General features: G+C 41.8%; 2 protein-coding genes and 1 long non-coding RNA gene across 4 annotated transcripts in view; 2 read left to right on the plus strand and 1 right to left on the minus strand.

The window, feature by feature from the left end:
• The window catches only part of LOC125460728 (V-type proton ATPase 116 kDa subunit a 4-like), a 74,782-nt gene extending 71,134 nt beyond the window's left edge, over positions 1-3,648 (plus strand). Inside the window, exons 18-21 of the mRNA XM_048548532.2 lie at positions 1-108; positions 932-1,049; positions 2,033-2,204; positions 2,635-3,648. Coding sequence (XP_048404489.2) covers positions 1-108; positions 932-1,049; positions 2,033-2,204; positions 2,635-2,728 — 492 coding nt within the window. The 3' untranslated portion in view covers positions 2,729-3,648. The remainder of the gene's footprint in view (positions 109-931; positions 1,050-2,032; positions 2,205-2,634) is intronic.
• The window catches only part of LOC125460732 (uncharacterized), a 28,362-nt gene continuing 7,114 nt past the window's right edge, over positions 1,372-22,619 (minus strand). The window contains exons 2-6 of the long non-coding RNA XR_007249330.2: positions 21,346-21,546; positions 12,094-12,145; positions 8,709-8,872; positions 3,436-3,520; positions 1,372-1,507 (exon numbers count right to left, since the gene is read on the minus strand). This is a non-coding gene — a long non-coding RNA (uncharacterized LOC125460732). The remainder of the gene's footprint in view (positions 1,508-3,435; positions 3,521-8,708; positions 8,873-12,093; positions 12,146-21,345; positions 21,547-22,619) is intronic.
• Positions 14,370-22,619, plus strand: part of svopl (SVOP-like) — a 119,716-nt gene continuing 111,466 nt past the window's right edge. Inside the window, exon 1 of one of the 2 annotated variants that reach the window (XM_048548535.2) lies at positions 14,370-14,501. The gene's annotated coding sequence lies outside the window, so the exon portion shown is untranslated. Of the gene's footprint in view, positions 14,502-14,873; positions 14,970-22,619 lie in introns of those variants that run through there. The other variant, XM_048548536.1, reaches the window with a different exon arrangement.

Raw genomic sequence — 22,619 nt, forward strand, 5'->3', positions numbered from 1 at the left:
TCGGAGTCTGTACCAGAGAATGTCTATGATTCACTTGATGTTGAGGCAGATATCCTACAACCTCAACAAAGGAACACCAGTGACCATGGTGATGACCACAGTGAAGAGGCAAGTCCAGCATATTCAACCCAGGGATTAAAGCCCTGTCTTGGCATGTCAAAATAATAACTATTCAGGATGGCAGTATTAAGGATATAGTTTTATGTTTGAATTTCTGTACAATGAAGGATGAATGTCTGTAAAGAAGAGTCAGTTTGTGATCCATAATGTTATAGACCCATATACAATACACTCCTGTTCAATCATGTGCAGTCTGGCTGTGCAGTTGTGAATTGTTCAAGAAAAATCAGACAGTTTAAAAATGATAACCTGACAGGATACTGTAGTGTTTGGATGTCTTAGTACAATCTGGGAAAATGCGGACGCTGCAGTGTTTTAATAGTTTATTCCAGTGACTTTGAACAAGGCAATGTCTGCCTTCATCTCAGTGAAGGTTGAGTACGCTGTCTGAAAATTCTCCAAATGTGAAGCAGATATTAATCTGCTACTTATCAAGATTAAAAAAAAATTACTTGAGTTTTCGATTGTGGAGTCATCAGTTATTGAATTTTTAGCGAGTTCTCCAAACTGCATTGTTATCCGACTTGAACCGTGATCACTTCGTTGTTGGACCTGGTAAGAGATGTTATTCTTTTGAATATCCAGGTTTTCATTCCTCCCTCTCTGCCCTGAAGATACCTTCCCCATCTAGTGGGAGTTTCATTCACACTTAGGATCCAAATGTGACTCAGTTGCTAACTGTTTTCACCAGTTGAGAAGTAGCAAGTTGTGGTGTGAAGGAGGTCCTGTAATTTGAATCTTTGCAAATGGAAAACCAAGTTTTTTTTTGTAATGGTTGAAAGCAGTATTTCTTTTTCTTGTATTATTCCAGTTCAACTTTGGTGATGTTTTTGTGCACCAAGCCATCCACACAATTGAGTACTGCCTTGGCTGCATATCTAACACTGCGTCCTATCTCCGGCTATGGGCTCTAAGCTTGGCTCATGCAGGTAAGCGAATGGTTTGGCCCCACCTGAGGTGACAGAGTGGTGACACTGGAGGGTATGGATGAAACCCTGAGCTGCTGATGTGGAACAGAATCCTGTCTGCAAAACTCACTTTGTTTCAGATGTCAGCCCAGAATTCTGTAAAATCAGAAACTGTCCTGGTTTAGTGCTTCATAAACTCTTTGGTGAAAATCATCTGCAGCTTATGGAGTCATCAGTTATTGAATTTTTAGCGAGTTCTCCAAACTGCATTGTTATCCGACTTGAACCGTGATCACTTCGTTGTTGGACCTGGTAAGAGATGTATCTCTTTTGAATATCCAGGTTTTCATTCCTCCCCCTCTGCCCCGAAGATACCTTCCCCATCTAGTGTGAGTTCCATTCACACTTAGGATCCAAATGTGACTCAGTTCCTAGCTGCACTTTAAGTGTGATTTCCCAGTGAGGAGTGGGATAGAAGGCTGGAGAGAATGAAATCATAAAGTATGAGGGAGAAAAGTACTTTTTTCTTAAAACTTTGTCAATAATTGCAGATGGTTTATATTAATCATTCCCAATTATTCACATTTTCTGTTTAATGAAAACATACTTACATAATATCTGGAAAATATATTGTGACAAAGAAATTCAAAATTCAACTTCTTTTTTTAAAAAAAGCACAATCTGCATTTAATTCTTCAACTGCGTAGTAACAGTGGGAAATGAGGAGAGAGAACAGTCCTTGCTTTAAAGACAGATTGTTGATCCCTTGACAATACTATGTCCTTAGCCCACAGGCAGAGCTAACATTTTTATTTGGCGTTGGATAACACTGGTATACTGGTGACCAAGGGTGAACTGTGTATCTATCTTTGAACATTTAGAAACATGGACTTGGCAAAATAATAAAATGTTAGCCCCTAGAATCCTACAATCCTGTTTGGAAATTGCTGAATCTCTGTATCTTAATACAAACAAATCTCCATGCGTGTCCCATTTTTCTCTAGAGTTATCAGAAGTCCTCTGGACCATGGTGATGCGCATTGGCTTGAGTAGTGCTTCTTGGGCTGGCCTGATTGGTGTCTTCATCATATTTGCAATTTTTGCCGTCTTAACAGTTGCTATTCTGTTGGTAATGGAAGGATTATCTGCTTTCCTACATGCTCTGCGTCTTCACTGGTAAGTCATTCAATGCATATTAGCTGCCCTGGGGTCTGAACCATAGAATAGTTCCTCTCTGTGCCGTGCCAATGGTGACTGTCTGTGAGAACATCTCAGTCACACTCCTGCCAAGCGGGTACAAGGAGGCGCAAAGGAGAGATCACTTTTTTGATCTAACAAAGAAATACTCAGTTAAATGAGATCCGAGGAAACTTCATATTGCTGAGGTAAAAAATTCCTTGGAAATGACTGTGGAACCTTTAGTTTAGGGCTGTGTAAGTTCATATTTACTATACCTGGAGTGAGGTGGAAAATGTAGTGGAATCTAATTTAGTGAATACCTGTCAATTGTTAAATTTAAATGAGTTTGACATCTTCCTACCAAAATGTATCAATTTAAGCAGTGCTTAACACCGCACCTATTTCTTTTTTGTTTTTTCCCTCCTAGGGTTGAGTTCCAGAACAAGTTCTATGGTGGAGCTGGCTACAAGTTTAATCCATTTTCATTCAAATCCATTCTGGACGGAAATCCAGATGAATAAAGCTGATTTCAACATTGTTTTCAACAATGAATGTTTCAACTACGGATTGAATGATAGTGACATTCAAAAACTATGACTGATCTCAATTAAAATGATACAATAGATTGATTTACAGCTAAAATTAAGGTTTTGAATCTTAGCTGTGCAAATTTTAGTACGTAACATTTAAGCTGGAGTACTCCTCCTAAGTGCTATCTAGCAAATTTGATAAGATTAAAATCAGTGGAGAAATGGCTGTTATGATCGAGAACTGACTGTTCTATCATGTTAAGTATATCTGTTAATATGCGCACAATTTGAGTTGAGGTTTTCAATGAAGATAAAAATTAACTTTAAATGAGTTTGCATTTTCTTCAGGCTGGTAGTGAAATTTGGTGAATCACGTGCCATGTTTTGACCAGGAGTTACAAGACTGACACTTTCTAGCATTGTTGACACCTTAGAAAAAGGAACTGGGAGAAGTGAGAGCCACTGTATTTAATGAGCAAGCTACAACGCCTTAGCCTTCAAACCGTCATAAAATGATGCATTGTTTATCTATCACTAGTGAACATGATTGCTGAGTCATGAGAAATCTTGAGTAACGTTAAGAAATTTTACTTGTCAATGTCAGCCAAAGTCACGGTCAACATGATTTGTTAAAAACCCATTTTAGGGTCACACCCCCTAGGAAATTAGCCCAAACAGGGCTCATGTTACGAACTCACCATGATGGCTTAATGTGTAAATTTTCCTTTCCTGGCTGCAGGCGTATGTAAATAAAAGTCTCTTCTGAATACTTGTTTGGCATTGCTTCAAAGTAGAACAATGAAAAGAGGTGTTACAGAGTTGTCTGTAAATGATTTGGTGTACATTCCAGTCATGTTTAAATCAACAATTATCACCAGAATAAAAACGTTTGTGATTAAAGCAATTTTGAATACAACAAATACTGACTGAGCTGTATCTTTGTAAACAAAAACAAGTGTTGATATTTATTTAAGATTGCCCTCTCCAGTGGAGAGGAGAGGATAAAAATCCATTGATCAAAGTACTTTTAAAGATAGCCTAACATGCAGTCAAAGGAAATTCAGTGAACCCAGTTTGAAACACTTTCTATCCACCTTCAATCCCACTCCTAGGTCTGATCAGAAGATGTGCCATTACGTATATTACAATTTTGTCTAATTGTATTAAATCAACTTTTCCTCTGATTCTTAGAATGTCCAGAATGAATGGTTGAACTTCCTATCAGATTTTCATCCCTACAACAGCAGTGCAAGAACCTTAAAGGAACTGAGATCCTCTGTCACTGACCACAGTGCACGATTCCTCCTCATTCTTCTGCAGCATATCTGCTGCCTTTAAATGGTTGGCTCAATCATTCCCTACTGACACTTGTTCTCCACTTGTTCTTGGGGAGGTGATGGCCTAGTGCTATTATCACTCGGCTGTTAATCCAGAGACCCAGATAATCTTCTGGGGACCCAGGTTTGAATCCCACCATGGCAGATGGTGCCATTTGAACTCAATAACTATCTGGAATTAAGAATCTAATGGTGACCATGAATCCATTGTCGATTTGTTGGGAGAAAGCCTATCTGGTCCACTCATGTCCTTTTAGGGAAGGAAATTGCCCTCCTTACCCTGCCTGGCTTACATGTGACTCTAGAACCATAGCAATATGGGTGACTCTTAAGTGCCCTCTGGGCAATAAATGCTGTCTAGCCAGCGACAGCCTCATCCCACGAATGAAGTGGGGGGGAAAATAAATCCAGTCGTGTGGAACTGATCTCTCCTAATTTCAGTTTTAACCTAATCAGTTGTAGCTGGGGAATTGCCCAACAACATTTACTTTGTTGCCAGCATGGACTTCCTAGAGTCACTTGAATCCTCTTATATTCCTGTATTTTAAATGCTGCTTCACCAGAATTATTTTGCCATTATATCTCTGCCTGAATATTCTATGCTTGTTCGCCCCTCTCTACTTCACTCGATGAAGGACCAGTGCGCCAAAAGCTTGTGATTTTAAATAAATCTGTTGGGACCCTAAACTAGTGTTGTGTGACGTTCTGACTTCCTTCACCAGGAAATGGGTTTGTCTTCCACATGGATAAAGATGGGACCCAGTTCTACATCACCACCATCCCCTTGAGTTACTAACCTACCTGCCTGTGGCTCCTTCATTGCCATTTTTTAAATTTTGAAACATGTCAGCTGCAGTCTTTCCCCAACAAATTCCATTTTACCTCCATTCCTAGCTATTGTCTCAGCTGGAATCAGACTCTTGGAAGGAGCCTTTTTGAAGAATCCATACATTCAGTAATGCAAATTAACTTGATAAATCACACTTGATATCTGACACAATGGCACTTTGTTTTGGGAAATGCCCAGAGCTCAATTCTGTCCTTATTAATAACATCGCTAAATAGAGACAATCAATGTGTCTGTTATGACTGCAGATTAAAATTTGGCTTGATGGAACGTATTTTGTTCTATTTGATTTAACAAGATGGTTTAACTCTGAAATACACATGCATATTGTTGCAGATTTGGTTTTAACAATATAGCATATGTTTATTACACACAAATTAAGATGGAACAAACTGAACTGCAGACATGCCATGCAAGTTTAAATATTTGCAAATGCACTGCAAAATGCAATCGCATTAATCCCAAATGCACTATTTTACAATGGTAAGAGTTCTCTTCTTTACTGTACTGAGGATTTTAATTAGCTTTGGATTAAAATTTCTGGTTTAGAGAGTATGATTACCTTTTCCTTGAGACCACATGCAACTGATTGCAGAGTTTGAGTTCAAATAACCACTTTGGGCTTCTAACCTTTACTCCATGTCTGTAGCTTTTAAGTAAGGTGCTTACACTGCGGTAAACTTCTCATAACAGTTCTAAACCAGTTCCCTTCTTTAGAGAAACTGTTTACAAGTCCCACTTCTGCAAAACTGCCAAACTGAAACTACATATTTTCTCCAAATCAAAAAAAAATCCAGACACATTTATCCACACCTGATGTACAATTATTTACTCTATTCATTCTTAAAACTCACCCAAGGCAAACAAAATACCAAAGCTCTTCAGGGAGTCTCTCTCTAATATTGTTTTATAAAAGAATCCACCATGGCTACAAGTTAATCATTAAACCCTTCATAGACACAGATCAAATGCACATTCTGCTAATTTACACCCGAAAATAAGTAATATTAAAATGTATTTAAATGTTATTCTTTGCATCACATAATAATTGAATCCTACAACATAAGAGCAGAGGAGAATTTCATTTTACCTCATTGGCTCTATATTGGATCTGTTCATTTCACCCCGCTGTCCTGTTTTTGCTCCAAAGCTTTGTGTTTTTTCTCCTCAATTCTTTATTCAATTGATTTTAAAACGTATTGTTGAATTTGCTTCAATCACCATTTTGGGTGGTACATTCAAGGTCTTAATTGGTTTTGGTTATAAATCACATGTTGGTTATGGTTCTATTACCTTAGCTCTTTTACCCTGTTGCTGAACTCACTCTACTGGAAAGGGTTTCCTTTTATTTGGGCTCAAAGCTGGTCATGAGTTGTAATGCTTCCACCAACTCTTTTTCTGTCATTCTCTCTAGGAAGAGCAACCCCAGTGTGTCTCCTCTCGCTGCATAACTGAAGTCCTACAGCCCGAGTGTCAATCTCGTAAATTCCTTCTGCATAAGCCTCTCCTCTGTATTAACCCTTTCAGATCTGTTCACTCTGGCACATCTTTATCACAAGCGTTTTCTCACCGTGTACACAAATGTAGAATGATAGTTACATATGCCATTACCTTGTTATTGCACAAATCACTGATTCCAATCGTAGGGGGTTGGCAGAAATGCTATCCACTTCAGCCATTTCTTGGTTCGACTGTGTTCTCTTCAGGCTTGGAAGGAGCAGGACCAGTGGACAGGGCAGTTAACAAAGCATAAAGTGTCTTCTGTTATATTAATAGGAATATAGGGTACAAGAGCGAGGAAGTGACATTAAACTTGTAAAAATGTTTTAGACCTCAGCCGGACTACTGGGTACAGTTATTGGTGCCACATCATAGGTAAGCTGTGAATTCATTGGAGAGAGTGCACCTACTTTCGTGTGCAGTTACTGTTGTAATGGAGAAATAAAATACAGTGATCAGAGATAATGGGAACTGCAGATGCTGGAGAATCTGAGATAACAAAGTGTGGAACTGGATGAACACAGCAGGCCAAGCAGCATCTTAGGAGCACAAAATATAGTAATGTCGTTTTCATGTCTCTGCTATCGTGTTTTGGAAGATCTGTGTAAATGATCCCTGGGTCTCTCTGTTCGAACTTCTATATCACTAACTAGTGCTCCAAGGCACTTTCCAGATTGGTTGCAAGGTGTAACTGGTTCTGCTTTGCTGCAAGTAACTTACAACATTGTTGGTTTTCTGAAGGTTTCTTAGAGAAGAAAGAGAAGCTGTGTGGTTTGGAGAGAGAATTCTACATAACAGGGCTAACATCATATGATATAGGAGCAGAATTAGACTATTTGGCCCATTAAATCTGCTCCACCATTTGATCATGGCTGATAAGTTTCTCAATCCCATTCTCCTGCCTTGCCTCCATAACCCTTGATCCTCTTACTTATCAAGATCCTATTTCTCTGTCTCTCTTAAAAACACTTAATGGTTTGGCCTCCATGGCCTTTGCAGCAATAAGTTCCTCAGATTCACCACCCTCTGGCTGAAGTAATTCCTCTTCATCTCAGTTCTAAAGGGTTGTCCCTTTACTCTGAGGCTGTGCCCTCTGGTTCCAGTCTTTCCTAATGGAAACACCTTCTCCTCACTCCCGCATCTAAGCTTCTCAGTATTCTGAAAGTTTCAATCACAGCACCCCCCATCCTTCTAAATGTCATAGAATATAGACCCAGAGTCCTTAGTCACTCCTCATACGATAAGCTCTTCATTCCCAGGATCATTCCTGTATATTTTCTCTGGACTCCTTTTTTCTGCAGAACTGATGCCAATGTCCTGCTGCAAGTTTCTCTGCAGCCCAGATGAGATAGCTTGAACTCGGGCAACAGACTGTCAATACAGCCTTCGGGGCCCTCGATCCTGGCCGCAGAGAACAGTGTCTATTCCCCTAATTATACTATCCCTGATTTCAACTCCACTTCTGTTTCCCTCCCTCTTGAATGGCTCACTTTATCATGGTGCTACAGTGAATTTGCTCATCCTCTGTACAGCCTCCACACTCACCCAAACAGGGAGAAAGAATCTCAAACCTGTTTGATAAGCTCAAGGGCCGATGCTCCTTCATCATTACCTCCTGGATCCCTCTACCTGCCTGGTTTGTACTCACACCCTGCTGTCCCTGACCACTGACTGAATTTAAGTTGTGGCTGCCTTCTGAAACATGGTATCCAGGTACCTCTCCCCACTTCCTGAGTGTTTGAAATTCAGATTCTGGCCCATCAACTGAGTTGGAGTTCCTCAAGCAACCAATGCTTGCTAAAGATGTGGTTACCATGATCCCAAACATGATCCTTCAGTCCTCACATCATGCAGGAACAACACATCACCTGGCCGAGCATTTCTATTTCTACTCTGAGGGCACAGCCTCAGAGTAAAGCGACAACCCTTTAGAATTGAGATGAAGAGGAATTACTTCAGCCAGAGGGTGATGAATCTGAGGAACTTATTATTGCAAAGGCCGTGGAGGCAAAACCATTAAGTGTTTTTAATTACTTAGTTCTTAATTTGATTTTTGAAAATTTTGTACTCAACTTTTAGTTTGTTGCCTGTAAATACTTCCCCCTTTTATCTTCAAATTGAAAGTAACTTATAATAGATAGTCAAATTAGTAGCTATCATTAGCAGAGCTTATGGTTTGCTTGTGATGTCATTCAGTTGTGCTAGGTCCCTGCTCGTGGGCTTCAATTTTTCCAATTTAAACAAGAACCTTAAAAACTATGAACAAAAATAAGCAAGTGAAACTCACCTCTTCCCCTCTGCACTGAATTCTCACATTTCCTCCAAATTCCCCAAATAATTTGTCATCTGGGGTTGTGTCTCACTCTGGAAGTGCTCACTCCTTCTTGACTGTTGGAAGCATACTGAGACAATGGAACACTGTAGTATTTGTTGCTTTGTGGATCTGAAATTCTGACAAAATAGAATTAGGTTAGTAAGTTTGCAGATGACACTAAAGTTGATGGAGTGGTGGACAGTGTGGAAGAATGTTGCAGGTTGCAGGGAGTCTTGGATAAACTGCAGAATTGGGCCAAAAGGTGGCAAATGGAGTTTAATATGGATAAATGTGAGGTGATTCACTTTGGGAGGAATAATAGGAAGACAGAATACCGTGTCAATGGAAAGATTCTTGGTCGTGTGGATGTGCAGAGGGATCTTGGTGTCCATGTAGATAGATCCCTGAAAGTCCATGTACATAGATCCCTGGAAGATCAACCCAGGTTGATAGTGCAGTTAAGAAGGCTTATGGTGTGTTAGGTCTTATTGGTAGAGGGATTGAGTTCCGGAGTCGTGATGTCATGCTGCAACTGTACAGAATAGTAGTGCGGCCTCACTTGGAATATTGCGTGCAGTTCTGGTCGCCCCATTACAGGAAGGATGTGGAAGCATTGGAAAAGGTGCAGAGGAGATTTGCCAGGATGTTGCCTGGTATGGAGCGCAGGCCCTATGAAGAAAGGCTGAGGGACTTGGGTCTGTTCTCATCAGAGAAGGGAGCTAAGAGGGGATTTAATAGAGACATACAAGATGATCAGAGGATTAGACGGGGTGGACAGTGAGAGTCTTTTTCCAAGGATGATGACTTCAGCTTGTACAAGGGGGCATAGCTACAAATTGAGGGGTGATAGATTTAAGACAGATGTCAGAGGCAGGTGCTTTACTCAGAGAGTGGTAAGGGCATGGAACACCCTGCCTGCCAATGTCGTTAACTCAGCCACATTAGCGGCATTTAAACAGTCCTTGGATAAGGATATGGATAATGATGGGATAGTTTAGGGGGAGGGGCTTAGATTAGTTCACAGGTCGGCGCAACATCGAGGGCCGAAGGGCCAGTTCTGTGCTGTATCGTTCTATGTCCTATGTTCTAAAAGACTGAAGGACGTGTGAGGGAGAAGGAGTTGGAGAAAGCTTGCAGAAATCGGACGTACCAGATATTCAAAGGCTTTAAAGAGAAGGAAAAATATTTTACATCTGAAAGGCTAGGGAGCAGGGGGTCAGTTTATTCTGTGATGGATAAACAAGGCTTCCTGTGGGAAAGGACATTAACAGTAGTGGTTTTGACAAGTCTGAGTCTATGGAGATCAGCAAGGACAGTATTGAATATGTTGGGTACTGAGGAGAAAATGAATGAGGGCTTCAGTAACAGGGGACAATGTTAGGGTTGGAGGTGAAGATAAATGGAGAAAATGTGCATTCTGATTAAATTTGAGCATATAGAACATAGAACATAGAACAGTACAGCACAGAACAGGCCCTTCAGCCCACAATGTTGCGCCAAACATTGATCCTCATGTATGCACCCTCAAATTTCTCGTGAGCAAATTGTCTACATCCTTGTTTTATGATAGGCCAGAGTATGGTGGAGTCAGTATTAAGTTAGAGGAGCTTATTATGAGCATTGAGGTAGCATCTTTAGCTTTCCTAGTGTTCTATTGAAGAGATTTGCCCCTTGTCCAAATCTTAGTATCACACTTACAGACCAACAGCACAAAGATATATAGGGTTTGAGAGAGAGTCTGCACAGTTCAGGCTGGGAATCGTCAACATTTGTATGGAATCTTATGAATGATGTTCTTGAGGAGCCAATTTCTGAGTCAAAAAAATACCGGAAGTCTCTCCCCAACACCACTGTGGATGTACCTATATCACAAGGACTGTATTAGTTCAAGCAGGGACTCGCTCAGCTTGAGGACAATTTAGACATAGGCAATTAATGATGACTAACACTGTTGGCATCCCACGAACAGATAAAAAGGAATGCTGTTAGGTAATTAGCCAGCATAAGTAATTTCATAAAATTGGGCAACATAGAAAGAGGAATGACACCGGAGGATGGCAGCATAATGATCCAGAGGAAGAGGTGGAGTCAGCGAAGGAGGAAAAATGCACAATGGTCAGTATGACGGGAAATGTCATCTCAACAGAATGGACTTAACCCTGTAATGTGGCTAAACATTGTGGTAGATTAATTTTCACTTCGAGTTTGACGTGAATTGTACCTCTGAAACAATTACACAATTCACAACCTTAAGTGTAAAAGGGATGGGGAATTTCAGAGGATGGATCAAATTAATGTAGATTTTTGGCCTAAAGAAGTTATGCTTGTATTTTTGAAGGAAATGGGGTTGTGTAAGTTGACGAGTCACTTTATAGAGTTGTACAGCGTGGAAACAGACCCTTTGTTCCAGCTCGTACATGCTGACCAGATATCTTAAATTAATCCAGTCCCATTTGCCAACATTTGACTCATATTTCTCTAAGCCCTTCCTGTTCATGTACCTATCCAGATGCCTTTTAAATGTTGTAATTGTACAAGGCTCCACCACTCCCTCTGGCAGCTCATTCCATAAATGCACCACGCTCTCTGTGAAAAATTTCCCCTTGGGTCCCTTTCAAATCTTTCCCCCCTTGCCTTAAATCTATGCTCTTTACTTTTGGACTCACCCACCCTGGGGAAAGGCCTTCACTATTTACCCTGTCCACACCCCTCATGATTTTATAAGCTCCTATGAGCTCACTCCTCAGCGTCCGACATTCCAGGGAAAATAGCTCCATGCTACTCAGCCTCTCTCATAATGAGATGAAGTGATGATCTGGAAATATCAAACTGTGATAGTTATATTAGCTTCCAATGACATAAATATGAATAAGATGGAGCTCTGAGAAACTCAATGGACTTATATTACAGATCTTGATATCTATCTATCTATTACCCATCTATTTTATTTATATATACATACACATACATTACAATGACAGGGACTTGTGTGTCTGGGCACAAGCTATTTGGATATAGTATAGTGTGCTTCCCCCTAATATGTCATACTGCAGGAGGACAGAGATCAGTACGTTAGAGACTGAGAGCTGTATACCGGTAGGTAGCATGCTATGACACGATGATGATGACATCATAAGCATGTCTCTTCAAGGTATATCACACATCCGTTATAAGACATAATGTAACGTCCTCCTTTCATTCTAAAGACATGAAATCCTAGGCAGATATACATCGTTGTACATAAGCAAGTGTTGTCAATTCAATAATTGTACAGACAAGCGTAAATGGTTTACAAGATTGACACCGTGTCTACATAGCAAGAACTATATTTAAAACAATGACTCTCAGTCCTACATACCTCCATGTAATCCGATACCCGTCAACAGGCAAATGATTCTATTTGTTCAGGGCTGTAAGAGAAAAGTGAGAACTGAAAATCTAATTCACGAACAAAGGAATGCAAGTCAATCATCAAGGTCATTGACTAGTAATAGTCACAGAATTCAGCTGACGTCACAATTTTGTTGTGGCAAAAAACTTTTCAACAAAACAACTGCACATATATTTGGAATAAAGTTTGCAGAACTTTTGGAAAGAATCAGGGTTATATAATTAATCAGATAATAATAACCACAATAATTTCTATTCATATAGCACCTATAATGTGTTAAAAGGGCCCAAGTTTCTTCACAGAAGCATTAGAAAATTAACCCATGGTACGGTGGCTCAGTGGTTGGCACTGATGCCTCATAGTGCCAGGGACCCAGGTTCAATTCCACCCTTGGGCAACTGTCCGTCTGAAGTTCATGCATTCCCCCTATGTCAGCATGGGTTTCCTCCCACAGTCCAAAGATGTTCAGGTTCGGTGGATTGGACGTGCTAAATTGCCTGTAGTGTTCAGGGATATATAGACTAGGCAGGTTATAGGGGGATGGGTCTGGGTGGGATGCTCTGTGGATTGGTGTGGACTTGTTGGGCTGAAGGGCCTGTTTCCACACTTTAGGGATACTATGATTGATTTTGGCCACTTGACAAGATATTATGACCCACAAACATCATCAAAGCAGGAAATTTTAATGAGTAACTCAAAGGAAGAAAGCTAAGCAGAGAAACAAAGTTGTGTTTAGGTCCCTTGGCAACTGAAGATATGGAGGTCACAAAGACCTCAAACGAGCTGGGGTCAGGGCAGGAATGTCTGAGGAAGTGGGAATCAACCTTTTTAATGTTGCTTCAGAAATCTAATTGAAAGCTGATTTCCGGTTCAAATATGGCATTGAGTTTGTGAAGAGTCTGGTTCAGCCTCAGAAAGTCACTAAGGAAAAGGGATGAAACTGGGGACTGGCATTGAAGACAATGGCTCCAATCCCACAAATATTTAGCTGGAAGAAATTTCCGCTCATCCAGTGTTGGAAGTTAGATTGAGCGTTTAGAGACTGCGATGAAATTGAATGAGATGAGAGGAAGTTAAGTTGGCTGCCATCAGTGACCAAATAAAATCTATTTATTTTACCTGAGGGAGAGCATGTGGATGAAAAACTGAAAGAAGTAGACAAGGATAGATACTAAGGGGAAAGAATGTTGGGAGTAGGAAGAGAAGCCATTGTTAGTGAGACCCTGGCTCCAGTTAGAGAAATAAGAATAGAGCTGGGTGAGTAGGGCTGTTGCAATGTAGTGATAGTGTCCCCACCCTTGAGCTGGAGGGCCTGGATTCACATCCCAACCCATCTAGAGGCACTCAATATCATCTCTGAACAGACTGGTTAGGACAATTTCTGGAATGTAGTGGATACCAGTGGGGAGGTGTGACCAATCATTCTGGGGACAGGATAAAGAGAATATTGTCACAACCTTTGTCACAGTCAAACATAGGATGGGACTTTGTAAAGAACTGAACCATTAACACTTGTAAAGAGTTGGCATGAGCAGGATGGGCTGACATGTGTGCACTAAGATTCTATGCTTCCATCTGACGGAGTTAAATTACAAAGTTTAAACACAGCAATTAAGGAATTATTGTTATTGTTGGATTATCTAAAATTAAACCAACAAGGCATTTAAATCATATGGATTAGAGCATCTCAGTTGAGGTGCAGATCAGATACTGACCTCAGCAAAACATTGCTTCTTCATTCAATTTGAAAAAAGGAACAAAAAATATAGAAAGTGTGACGTGCTAGCTGGCACAGTCCCTCGCTCATTACAGAGATGCAACTCTTGGTGATTTAACCTGAGGGTCACAATGTCCCAGGTCAGGGCTAAGATTGAAATAGCTCACAGTGGCCTCAATTAGAACTTGTAGTTCCAGTGTTATTGTGTATTGCAAACCAGCCCTCCAACCAACTGAGCTACCAAATAACCGTGAAAGGATTAGTAACACAAGTGAATGTTAATGATTTTTTAAAAAGCGTTGTGAGCCATGTTTATCATGTTGGGACTGTGACCTCATTTCGGTTGTTTGACACTCATGTTCCCCGCCTTTAAAAGGGATGTGCATTGATTTATGTTTAGATCAGTGCCAGCATTCGCTGCTTTGCTAGTTATTACTTCAATGGAACTATTTTGTGGTATGGTCTCTTTAAGAAGTGGGAGGTGGAGGTAGCACCTGTTTGACTGGTGTAACCTGTTTACTGATTCTACACCTGAGGAGAGAAGGGCCCATGAGCCCTGTGCAATCACGGAATATATACCCTTAGCAACGGCAAGTTTCCACTCTCTATATTTGAAAGAACAAATGCAGTGATGTCCCTTTCTTGGGACAACTGAAAGGTAGGTTTGAGCAAAACTTGTACAGATTGAGCCTGGTTTGTTAGTACTTGTGACAATAAATCAGGTGGGGAGGCTGAGGCAACCATTTACTAATGAAAGCTGAAATGAGTAAAGGCAGTGTAAGTGTATTTCCCGTGTGTTTTGCTGAGGGAATGAATAATCAACGTGTAACTTTTCTTTCCCTGAGAAAGAGGAACTCTATTTATCGTTCAACAAATCTAGGTTCCTTCCTCTTCAATAAAAAGCTATGCAGGTGCAGCTTGGCTGAAATTACTTGCAAAACGCTACCCTGCAAACACGACCAGCTTTAATGTGCCTGACCAGGAAAAGAAGCAGACAGTGATTTTTTGACAGTTGAGGGTAGCAGTCTGTGTCATAATCTGATTGAAGGCTGAATCTGCCAGGAGCCAGACTGTGAGCAGAGACTAAGATAAACTGCTGTGGCGTGTGAAATCCCTGTTGTGACTTGTGAGTGACTGTCTTGTTGTTATTTAAGATTTGCCAATCTCAATCCTGTTCTTCCTCCTCGTCTCTTGTTATCACTTTAGCTTTTTGCATTTCAGGAAAAATTGAAGCCTAATGTGTAATTCACATTTTCCAACAAGAGCCAGCCGGCTTCCTTTGGGCTGTTGAGGCGTTCCTCTGATGCAGTGGCAGTGTCCCTACCTCTGGGCCAGGAGGCGAGGGTTCAAATTCTATCTGCTCCTGAGGTGTATCATAACATTGGAGTCACACAGCTGGAAATAGACCCTTTGCCCACCTCGCCCACGCTGATCGGGTTTCCTAAACTGAACTCATCTCATTTGCCTGCATTTGGCCCATATCTCTCTTAAATCCTTCCTAATCATTTACTCATCCAGATGCCTTTTAAATGTTGTAACTGTACCCACCTCCACCCACTTCCTCTAGCAGTTCATTCCATGTATGTATCATCATCTGTGTGAAAAACGTGCCCCTCAGGTCCCTTTTAAATCTTTCCACTCATCTTAAACCTATGCCGTCTAGATTTGGGCTCCGCTATCCTGTGAAAAAAGACCTCAGTTATTCACCTTACCTGCACCCCAAACAATTTTATAAACTTCTATAAAGTCACCCCTTAGCTTCTTACGCTTCAGTGAAAAAAAACTCCCAGCCCATCCAGCGTCTCCTTATAACTCAAATCCTCCAGTCTCTGTAACATCCAGGTAAATCTTTTCTGAGCCCTCTTCAGTTTAGGAATATCCTTCCTCTAGCTGGGGGTCCAGAACTGTACAATGTACTGCAAACCAGTGTTGAGTGAGTACAGGAATTGGAATGTCATGTTGTATCTGTACAGGACAGGGATGATGTCATTTTTAGACTATTGCATTCAATTCTGGTCTCCCTGCCAAAAGAAGAATGTTGTTGAACTTGAAAGGGTGCAGAAAAGATTTACGAGGATGTTGCCAGGATTGGAGGTTTTGAGTTCCAAGGATAGGCTGATAGTCTGGGGCGTTTCCTCTAAAGCACAGGAAGCTGAGGCATGACCTTATAAAAGTTGATAAAATCATGAGAGCCATGGATATGGTGAATAGCCAGGGTCTTTGTCCCAGGGAAGGGGAGTCCAACACTAGAGGGCATAGTTTTAAGATGATAGGGCACAGATATAAATGGGACCTAAGGGGCAACTTTATCATGCAGAGGGTGTTGCGTATATGGAACGAGCTGCCAGAGGAGGTGGTAGAGGCTGGTATGATTGCAACATCTGAAAGACATCTGGATGGGCCTATGAATAGAAAGGGTTTAGAGGGATACATACCTAATGCTGGCAAATGGGACTGATCAATTTATATCTGGTCAGCAGATGATTTGGACCAAAGGGTCTATTTCCGAGCTGTATAACACTTATGATCCTGTAAATGTGACCTTACCAATGTCTTGTACAGCTGTAACATGATGTCCTGACTCCTGAATTCAATGGTCTGACTGATGAAGACAAACGTACCAAATGCCTTTTTCACCACCACGTCTACTTGTGATGCCACTTTCAAGGAATCATGTCCCCATACCCTGAGGCCTCTCTGTTCAACAACACTCCCCAGGACCCTAACTTAAACTGTGGAAGTCCTGCCCTGGTTTATCTTACCAAGACGCAACATGTTGCATTTATCAGAATTAAACTCTATCTGCCATTCCTTGTTCGACTGGCCCAGTTGATCAAGATCCCCTTGTATACTCAGATAACCTTCTTCACTACCCACTATTCCATCATTTTAGGTGTGTCCATAAACTTAGCAACCACACCTCCTATGTTCTCATCCAATTTGTTTATATAAATGACAAAAAATAGTGGACCCAGCCCTGATCCCTGTGGCACTCTGCTGTCACAGAGCTCCAGTCTCAATGACAACTCTGTACCACCATCTGCTGTCTTCTACCATCAAGCCAATTTCGTAGTCGATTGGTATGCTCATCCTGAATCCTGTGTGCTTGAGCCTTACTAAGCAATCTACCGTGAAGAATCTTGTCGAAGGTAGACCACGTAACCCGCTCTGCTTTCATCTACCACCTTGGTCATCTCTGCACAAAGCTTAATCTAGTTTGTGAGACACAATTTCCCATGCACAAAGCCATCCTGACTATCCACATTCAGTCGTTGCCTTTCCAAATGCCTGTAGTCTCTGAACAGATATCCACTAGCATGGGCTGCTGAGACACAAAATACTCAGGTCTGGCAGTATCTGTAGAATGAGAAACAAAGGTAATATTCACATTAATGATTTACTTTAATTCAGCATTAATGAAGGTAGAAATCTAATAGGCTTTGTGTAAGGGGGGGGTGAGGGTTTGGAGAAGGGCAGGAAAAAAGCCAAAAGGTGGGGTAAGTAATAGAGCGAATGGCAGGGGAGACGATATCACAAATGGTTTTACAATACTAAAGGAAAGGGGGTGATCATGGTTTTAATAAAGAATCAAATTATTTGGTTACAGTGGGTATAATTAGAGTCATGTGCATGCAAACAAGGTGAAGAATATGTTATACACACAACTGAAGAAGAAACAGCATTTACAATCTGAAACCGCTGAATTCAATGTTGAGTCCAGGAGGCCGCGAAATCAAAGGATCAGTTGATGCTCCTTGATTGCATTGTTCATTACTGGGACACTTCAATAGGTCAAGTTCACAGGTGTCCATGTGACAGCAAAGGAATAAGGTGATAGATAGTCCAGAAGCTGGGGCTGGGGGGGAATGTGGGTGGGGTCATAGTTGCAGACTGTAGTGTATGCATCGCACAGAGAAGTCACCCCATTTGCATGTGGTCTCCCTACTGCACAGGGGGCTGCATTGTGAACAGCAATTACTGCATGCGTTGTTGAAATAAGTGCAGATTATCTGTTGCTGAATTGGGAGGGAATGCTTGTGGCCTTGGGCGGTGAGCAAAGTGAAGAGAAAAGGGCAACTGTTGCATCTGTTAGGGCAGACAGATTGAGGAGGGGATTTTGGTGTTTCAGAAGAAGTGGTGCCTTTAGAATCTGACAGGGAATGGCGATTTGTTTGATGATGGCATCACCATTGATCTGGTGAACTAACTCTCTGACCATGCTAAATTGCCTTTATTGTCCAGAAATGTGCAGGCCAGATGGATTAGACATGGCAAATGCAGGGTAGGGGGCTGGGTGTGGGTGGGATGCCCTTTGGAGGGTTGGTGTGAACTTGATGGGCAGAATGGCCTTCTTCCACACCATAGGGATTCTATGATTCTTGGGATCCTATGATTTTAGATGTAGAGGACTGTATTGGTTTCCACAGAGATCTGACTGAAGGCTGCATATTAGTTGCCTCTCCTTCTGGCTACATTTGCACCATTTTCTTTGACCATTTGTGGCTGTTATCACCCAGTCGCATTTTGATTTGCTTCCTATTCCCTTCCATTGAGTATCTCATCATCAACTGCTCCTTTTGTTTTAAATTTAAAATCCTTGCCCTCCATCCAAAAGCCAAAGAATGCTCTCACTGAGATATTTTCATTGTTTCACTCCTTTACCTTCATTGAGTGACATCCCCTTCCACTGATTTAAATCTACGTCTCATCATTGTCTAAATTCACTTCCCACTCAACTTGTTCGAATCTCTCCATCCGTGCAAAATCCTCAACCCCTTCTTACAGTCACCCTGTTGATCTTCATAAGATAATAGGGAGTAAATATACTCATAATGACGATGATGCTATTCTGAAATGAGAAGACAAAGAGATCACACGAGCTAAACTTGAATAGGAGCAGTAAAGAGACACTTAACTACAGAGCTTTATTCAATACGAAGTGAATTGGATTTACAGGACTACAGAGAGTAAGTCTCTGTCAACAGAAGTGGGGAAGGACCTAACTGAGGGGCACAGAGTTGTAGGAGGCATGAATAGTCAGCATGTATTTTAATAGGGACAATCTTGCATTATAAACAGGAAGTAATACAGGATACAGGATGTAGTAGATATAGCTCTCTCAGATAGTAAGAACTGCAGTTGTTGCAGTCAGAGATAACACAGTGTAGAGCTGGAGGAACACAGCAGGCCAGGCAGCATCAGAGGAGCAGGAAGGATGACAGTTCGGGTCAGCACCCTTCTTCAGAAATGGGGGTGGTGATGGGGGAGCGGAGCTCAGAAGTAAATAGAGAGAGGAGGGGTGGGGCTGGGGAAGGTAGGTGGGACGGTGATAGGTGAGTGCAGGTAGGGAGTGGTGGGGATTGGTCAGTGAGGTAGGAGGAGCGGATAGGTGGGAGAGAAGATGGACAGGTTGTGTCGTGTCAAGGAGGCGAAGAAGAGAGGGAGGGTTTGTCATGGGATGAGGCTGGGCAGGGGCAGATTTTGAAATTGTTAAAATACACATTTTGGCCATTGGGCTGTAGGCTTACAAGGCAGAATAGGAGGTGTCACTTCTCTGGTTTGCTGGTGGCATCATTGTGGCACTGGAGGAAGCCCAGGATGGACATGTCACCCAGGGAGTGAGATGGGGGAGGTGAAATGGTTTGTGACCGGAAGGTGGTGTTGTTAGTTGCAAACAGAGTGCAGGTGCTTTACAAAGCAGTCTCTGAGCCTCTGCTTTGCCTCATCGATGTGGAGGATGCCACGTCGGGTGCAACAGATGCAGTAAACCATATTGATGGATGTGCAGGTGAATCCCTGTCCAATGTGGAAGGTTTTTTTGGTGCCTGGGATGGAGGTGGTGGGGGGGGAGGTGTAGGGGCAGGTATTAGCAATTCCTGCTGTTGCAGGGAAAGGTGCTGGGGTTGGCGGGGCTGGAGGGGAGTGTGGAGTGGACAACAGAGTTGTGGAGAGAGTGGTCCCTCTGAAAGGCAGATAGGGGTGGGGAGGAAAATGTATCTTTGGTGTGGGGTACATTGCATCCGCTGCTCTCACTGTAGATGAGGCCACATTGGTGAGACCAAGCGGAGGCTGGGAGACCATTTATAGAGCACCTGTGCGCTGGTCGTGATGAACAACAACACCTCCTGGTCACAAACCATTTCAGCTCCCCCTCCCACTCCCTGGGCGACATGTCCATCCTAGGCTTCCTCCAGCAATGAAACCACTTGCAAGCTGGAGGAGCAGCACCTCATATTCTGCCTCAGGACCCTATAGCCCAAAGGCCTAAACGTGGAAATCGCCAGTTTCAAAATCTCCCCACCCTCATCCCATGTCCAACCCTGTCTCTTATCCCCGGCTCCTTGACCTGACACAACCTGTCCATCTTCTCTCTCATCTATCTACTCCTCCCACCTCACTGACCAATCCCCACCACTCCCCACCTGCACTCACCTGTCACCATGCCACCCACCTTCCTGAGCCACACCCCTCCTCTCATAGGGATGGAGGAGATCACTGGGAATGTTGGTTAGACTCTCTCAATGAAAACGATCCCTGCCTGAAACTTGTGAGACCTGAAATTAACTTGCCAATTGTTAATTGCCATTTGTGGTCCACATCTCACTGCATGTGGATGTGGACTCTTCATTATCTTAGGAATAGTGAAAAAAATGGAAAGAAGCTCTATCATCAATAAATACCAGAAATTATGATCTTTTGACAGAGGCAAGGTCATTGTTGAAGCAACTGAACATTGTTCGGTTGTACATGTACATTCATGGTATCCACTACCCCTCTAGCTGCTCCACTCTTTCTTGCTTGCTTGATATCCATCATGAGTAAGCAGAAATTTCATTCAATTAAATATTGTCCAGTCAGAAACCATCGTTTTTGACCCCTGCTGTACACTTTGTTTCACCGCCTAGCCTATTCCTTCTGCCCCGTGGCAACTATCTGATGCTGAGTCAAAATATTTGAACCTCACTGTCATCTTTGAAGTCCTGAGATAAGTACCCGATCACCCCTTCACTGAGGTTGCCTATTCCCACTTCTAGAATATCTCCTTCCTTGGCTCAGTTCAGTTGCTGCTGAAACCCCATTTCAATATTTATTGCCTATGGACACGATTATTCCAAATCACTCTTGGCTGGATTTTAAATTTAGGAATTTCCAATCACCCCTCCCAACAGAAAGCTACCTTTTGCACAGCTTGCTTGTGTTTTGCCCTTCTGGCAGTGTACAAAAGCATTAACTGACTATAACGCTGGCCCGTATGTGCCAGTTGGAGAAAGTGTGCTAGATTTGTGTACACTAGCAGGGTTTTCAGCGTGAGAGCTTAGAAGGTCACACTGGAAGAAGCACCTCTAATCACCCTAGCAATTTGTAGGTAAATGTGTCTTCAGTGTACTAGGAGCCAGGTAGTTAACAAACTAGTCAAAAGGAAACACAACAACATAAAGACCTTGGGATGCTGCCATCAAGCCACCATCAAAAGGAAACAAGCTAAAAGGATTTCAACTAACCTGCAAAATCCAAGAATCCTGAAATTAACTGTTCAGCTCTCAATGTTCCACTGTTTTCTTTTTGAATTTAGAGAGTCTGATCCATCTTATGTTTTTTCATCTTCTTCAAGCTCACTTCTTATTCCTTATCTGCATGTTAGGTCTTCTTTTCCCTTCTCGCATTCAGCAATTAATAAACTCACGCTTTCATTAATTCAAAATCTGCTTAAAACACAAGTTCAAGAGAAATGTCGATACCTTTTTTGAAAGAACCTAATTACGACCAGCTAAGGGAGCGGGTTACTAAAGAAGAAGAGACAGTTCATCCCCCCCCCCCCCATAGCTGGAAGCCAGATCATTTGGGGCATCCATCGGGAATCATAATCACTTAGGGAACTTAGCCCCAGGGCCTGGTCATAACTATAAGAAGGATTGATGGCAATGAATCACCTCAAGTCATTCAAACTTGTTTAGTTACATCATATCATAGACAGTGACTGAGATGGGGATTTTGCCAAATATAATTTATTTGGGGGCTTTGGAACCCAAGATTATAGTACATGGAACATTTTATTATGACAAATGCACTATATAAATAATAATTGTTGCTGTCACTATCATCCATAAAGGCCACCCATGGCGGTTAATGTCCTTGTTAAAAAATTAGCTGTTTGCAAAATTCAATTGAAATATTTGAGAATCTTAATAAATGAGTCTGTCTTTCTTATCTGATTTGGAAAGTGGCCAACAGTGTTGTGATTGGATAAAAAAGGACTTGATTCAGTGAGCTGAATGAACTCAGTACTGTGGATTGTGAGCAAAATTGCAATCACGACAACAAATCTAAGCAACTGTATACAGTTGTCTCTTTATTGGTACTTTTATGCGGTGACTCATACAGACAAATTAATGGACATCAAAGAATTAGATGCTTTACTGATGTTGCTCTATTGACTAAGCACCATGACTTGAGACTTTCTCTCCAAATCATCCTATTACAATCATGAATCCACTGAGAATTGAAAATTCCTTGGGTACTTGAGACAAAAACAAAGTAACATGCACTCAAATACCTTAAACTACAGGGCTACAGACTAAGCTTGAAAGTGGGGTAAATGTGAAAGCCTCTTCTAGGCCAGGGTAGCCACAATGGAGCAAGTTTTGCTGTAAATCTTTGTCCTGTCCTGGACCTGATTAGCAGCTGATATCTTCTCCACGTCTTAAGGTGAGAAACCAGAAATGGAAACAAAGTCCACAATAGATCAGGCAGCTCCTGGGTGAAGAAAGGGCTGGTT

This window comes from Stegostoma tigrinum, chromosome 18 (genome assembly GCF_030684315.1).
Source record: "Stegostoma tigrinum isolate sSteTig4 chromosome 18, sSteTig4.hap1, whole genome shotgun sequence".
NCBI classification, from domain to species: Eukaryota; Metazoa; Chordata; class Chondrichthyes; order Orectolobiformes; family Stegostomatidae; genus Stegostoma; species Stegostoma tigrinum.